Source organism: Trichechus manatus, unplaced genomic scaffold, assembly GCF_000243295.1.
Source record: "Trichechus manatus latirostris isolate Lorelei unplaced genomic scaffold, TriManLat1.0 scaffold00177, whole genome shotgun sequence".
In the NCBI taxonomy this organism is placed as follows: Eukaryota; Metazoa; Chordata; class Mammalia; order Sirenia; family Trichechidae; genus Trichechus; species Trichechus manatus.
The window spans coordinates 2,679,419-2,683,206 of record NW_004444113.1 but is presented as its reverse complement, the minus strand read 5'-3'; the positions used below and the strand labels follow the sequence as shown (position 1 = coordinate 2,683,206).

General features: G+C 40.7%; 1 protein-coding gene across 1 annotated transcript in view; it reads left to right on the top strand.

Moving 5' to 3' along the window:
• The window catches only part of TMEM50B (transmembrane protein 50B), a 14,946-nt gene that overhangs the window by 3,111 nt on the left and 8,047 nt on the right, over positions 1–3,788 (top strand). The window contains exon 3 of the mRNA XM_004386972.3: positions 634–701. Within this exon, the coding sequence (XP_004387029.1) occupies positions 634–701 (68 nt within the window). The remainder of the gene's footprint in view (positions 1–633; positions 702–3,788) is intronic.

Here is a 3,788-nt window from a genome sequence, read left to right as displayed (position 1 = left end):
TATATATATTTATTGTTGTACTTTAAGTGAAAGTTTACAATTCAAGTTAGCCTCTCATACAAAAATTTATACATACATTGTTATGTGACCCTAATTGCTCTCCCTATACTGTGACAGCACACTTCTCGTTTCCACCCCTAATTAACCATCCATTCAACCACCTCCTGACCCTCTCTGCCTTCTCACCTCCAGACAGGAGCTGCCCATTTAGTCTCATGTATTTACTTGAGCTAAGAAGCACAGTCTTCACGAGTATCATTTTATCAGAGAAAATCATTTGACTTTTAATACAAAGGGAAACTGTTTAACTCTTGATTACAATGAAAACCTTAAAATGGTATAACTAACACTGATTTATTCGTGTGTAAATGTCAAATAGGCGAAGAGATCAGAAAATTGGCCTCTCACTTACCCAGCTCAGGTAATTAATCTCTTAAAATTTAAGTGTGTGTTTTCTGGGCGTACATCAGGAAAATGAGGCTAACGTGACATTTCTGTCCACTAGGATATTTGGTAAAAGATTATGTTCATTTATCCAGACAATAACTTTTATTAGGAAATCATCTATTTTCCTTTCTAAGTGATATGTAAAAACAGCATGGAAGCTCACTGGATGATTTTGTTCTGTTCTAGGATAAATGCTGTGTCAAATGCGCAGGTGAGAGGTGACAGCTACGAAAGCGGCTGTTTAGGAAGAACAGGTAAAGGCCTTTGAGCTGTTCACAGATGCTGGCAAAATGGGGGTTTATTAGCAGGCGGAAAAAAGCCTCTGTGGTGAGTCTTTATTCAGGTCCAGTAATGATTATATAGAATATTTGAATTTAGAAAAGGCGTTTTCGTGTTATTTAAACCCTTTATTACGAGAAAATTACAGTTACTGCCAGAAGTTGCTATTTCTGTGATGTCCACTGTCTGTATTATGTAGATGTTGTTGTTAGCTGCCGTCGAGTTGGCCCCCAACTCAGGTGGTCGCGTGCACAACAGGATCAGACTGTTGGGATCCGGAGGGTTTTCCTTGGCTGATTTTTAAGAAGTAGAGTGCCAGGCATTTTTTCCTAGTCCGTCCTAGTCTGAAGGTCTGCTGAAACCCGTTCAGCATCATAGCAACATGCAGGCCTCTGCTGACAGAGACGGGTAGTGGCTGCACACGAGGTGCATTGGCTGGGAATCGAACCAATCTCCTGCATAGAAGGCGAGGATTCTGCTAGTGAACTGCCACTCCCCCCTGTGTTATATAGATACAGTGTAACTATTCGAAGTCAGTGGATCTTATACTCAAGATTATTCCTCCAGTGCCTAACGGTGGGTTTATTCTTATCCCGAATATTGACCAACAGTATTACTTAGGATGTGGCTAACGATGATCACTAACCACAAAGTAATGGACGCAATAGGAGGTCAAGCCTAGGACCACAGGGTTTTCACAGTCAATTCTAATCACTTCAGGAACCACTCACAGACTGCCACAAAATTACCTAGAGGAAACGTGCTATTTGCATATAAATTATTTTTTCTTTTGAATCGACGTCAATTAGTATTTTTCTTTTATTAAGATTATAACAAATTCTGTTAGAATCCAGGGGTTCGTTTTCAGTGGAATTGCAGTGCCCTAAGTAAAAGACATAGGGCTAGAAGTCATACTTGCAGCCTTTAAGGAGTAGGGAGGGTGATTCGTGGTTATGACTGGAAGGAGGTGGTGGAAGACTTTTGAAGGACCAATGAGAAATAGTAACTAGTTGAAGAATGTATAGCATATGCCCAGCTGTCCTGAGTGCTTTACGCGAATTAGCTCCCTTAATCACCACAGCAGCCCTTTGTCTCTATTTTTAGAAGAAGTAAGACACAGAGGGCTGAAGTAACTAGACTGACATCACAGAGCCGGTAAGGGTTGGAGACGGGATTTGAACGCAGACAGTCTGGCTCCAGAGCCCGTGCTTTTCACCACTATGTTATATTTGCTTCCAGTGTAGAATCATTAGGTCTCTTTGGTTGATTAAGTATAATTTATGGGCAATAAAATTCACCCATTTAAAGTGTACAATTTAATGAGCTTTAACAAGTGTGTACAGTTGTGTAACCCTGCCACGGTCACGACACACAACACTTCATCGCCCCCCAGATTTCCCTGGTTCCCCTTTGTAGTTCACCCGCTTCTGCTCCACCTGCTGGCTGCCTCTGATCTGTCATTATAGCTTTGCCTTTTCTAGAATTTCATACAAACGAAACCATTCTGTCAGTATCATAACATTTTAAGCTAAATAAAGAAGCTGTGAAGAGCTTAGCTTCCTTTTCTACCTGATGGCTCTCTCAGTGCTGATTTGAGTTTTGTAACCTCGCTTGCTTTGGGATCCACGAAGAATCAGGAAGGGTAGGGGAGAGTGACAAATGACCAATGAACCTAAGTCAGTGCACAGTATTTGCTTGTGTGCATGCTCATGTGCTTGCGTAGGAGAGCGCCTTCAGTTTCTGGCATAGCACGCGCCCCGCCCAGCAGGTCCTGCTGGGAACGAGGGAGGTAAAGAGCGAGAGAGTAACGTGTATTAGCGAGTGAGCATGTGCTGCACGGAGCACACGAACACTTATCTGATTGTTTTTCCTTGAATATTCCACAGACATTGCTATGGATTGTATTACATGTTTTTTTATAGAAAGTTTTTTTGTAAGTTACTCAGTTTTTGGCTTAAAGGTGAGACTGGGATTTGCCTTATGTCCGTCTGGCTCCACAGCCCCCACATCTTTTACTGTTATCTCTTACCCTCACTAAGTCATCAGCAGAATCAGAAACTAGGTAGGAAAAAGTAATTATATTTAGAATCTGGAATAAGATGGATGCTCTTTATTGTTTACTGACTTTGAGTTTCCTTGTAGCCAGAGCAAAAAAGGGAAAATGTTAGTTTTTATTTTTTTTGCTAACTGAAAGCATACTCATTTGTCAAGAGAAGAAAATTTTATTGTGTTTTAGGTGAAAGTTTACAATGCAAATTACTTTTTCATTCAAAAATTTTATACACAGATTGTTTTATGACATTAGTTGCAATCCTTGCAATGTGTCAGCACTCTCCCCATTTCCCTCTCCACCCTGGGTTCCCTGTGTCCATTTGTCCAACTTTCCTGTCCCTTCCTGCCTTCTCGTCTTTGCTTTTGGGCAGGTGTTGCCCATTAGGTCTCATATACTTGACTGAACTAAGAAGCATATTCCTCATGTGTGTTGTTTGTTTTATAGGCCTGTCTAATCTTCGGCTGAAAGGTGAACTTTGGGAGTGGCTTCATTTCTGATTAGCAGGGTGTCTGGGGTCAAAAGAAAATTTTTTTCTTACTAAATTCTATTAGAAAATTTTATATGTGTGACCATATGTTAAGGACATGGTGGAAAATAGAAGGAATTTTGATAGCTCCTTTGACTTGCTTTAGATAAAAGCTCTAATCGAATTATAGTTTAGAGGGTGTCTTTCTCCAGGGGACCAAACATTACTCCATGTTTCCAGCGATCTGTTTAGTACTATATTAAGACAATCTAGAGGCCTATTTCTCTCCGGTATCCACTATTCTAACCATGCCGAGCTTTGATCACTGCTTCTTGCGTATCTGGTATTTAAAATACATTAATCTCTGTTGATTTAATAATAGAACATTTGCAAGTGAGGCACACGGAACTTTGTTAGGGAAATTAGTTTGTATTTTATTTTCACTTCAGTGGAGCTCTGTCGCCTCCTACAGGGGAGTGTGCTGGCGGTATACCTGTGAGTGGGGTCTAGCACAACTGTTCACCCACTTTCCTAAAAATGTGT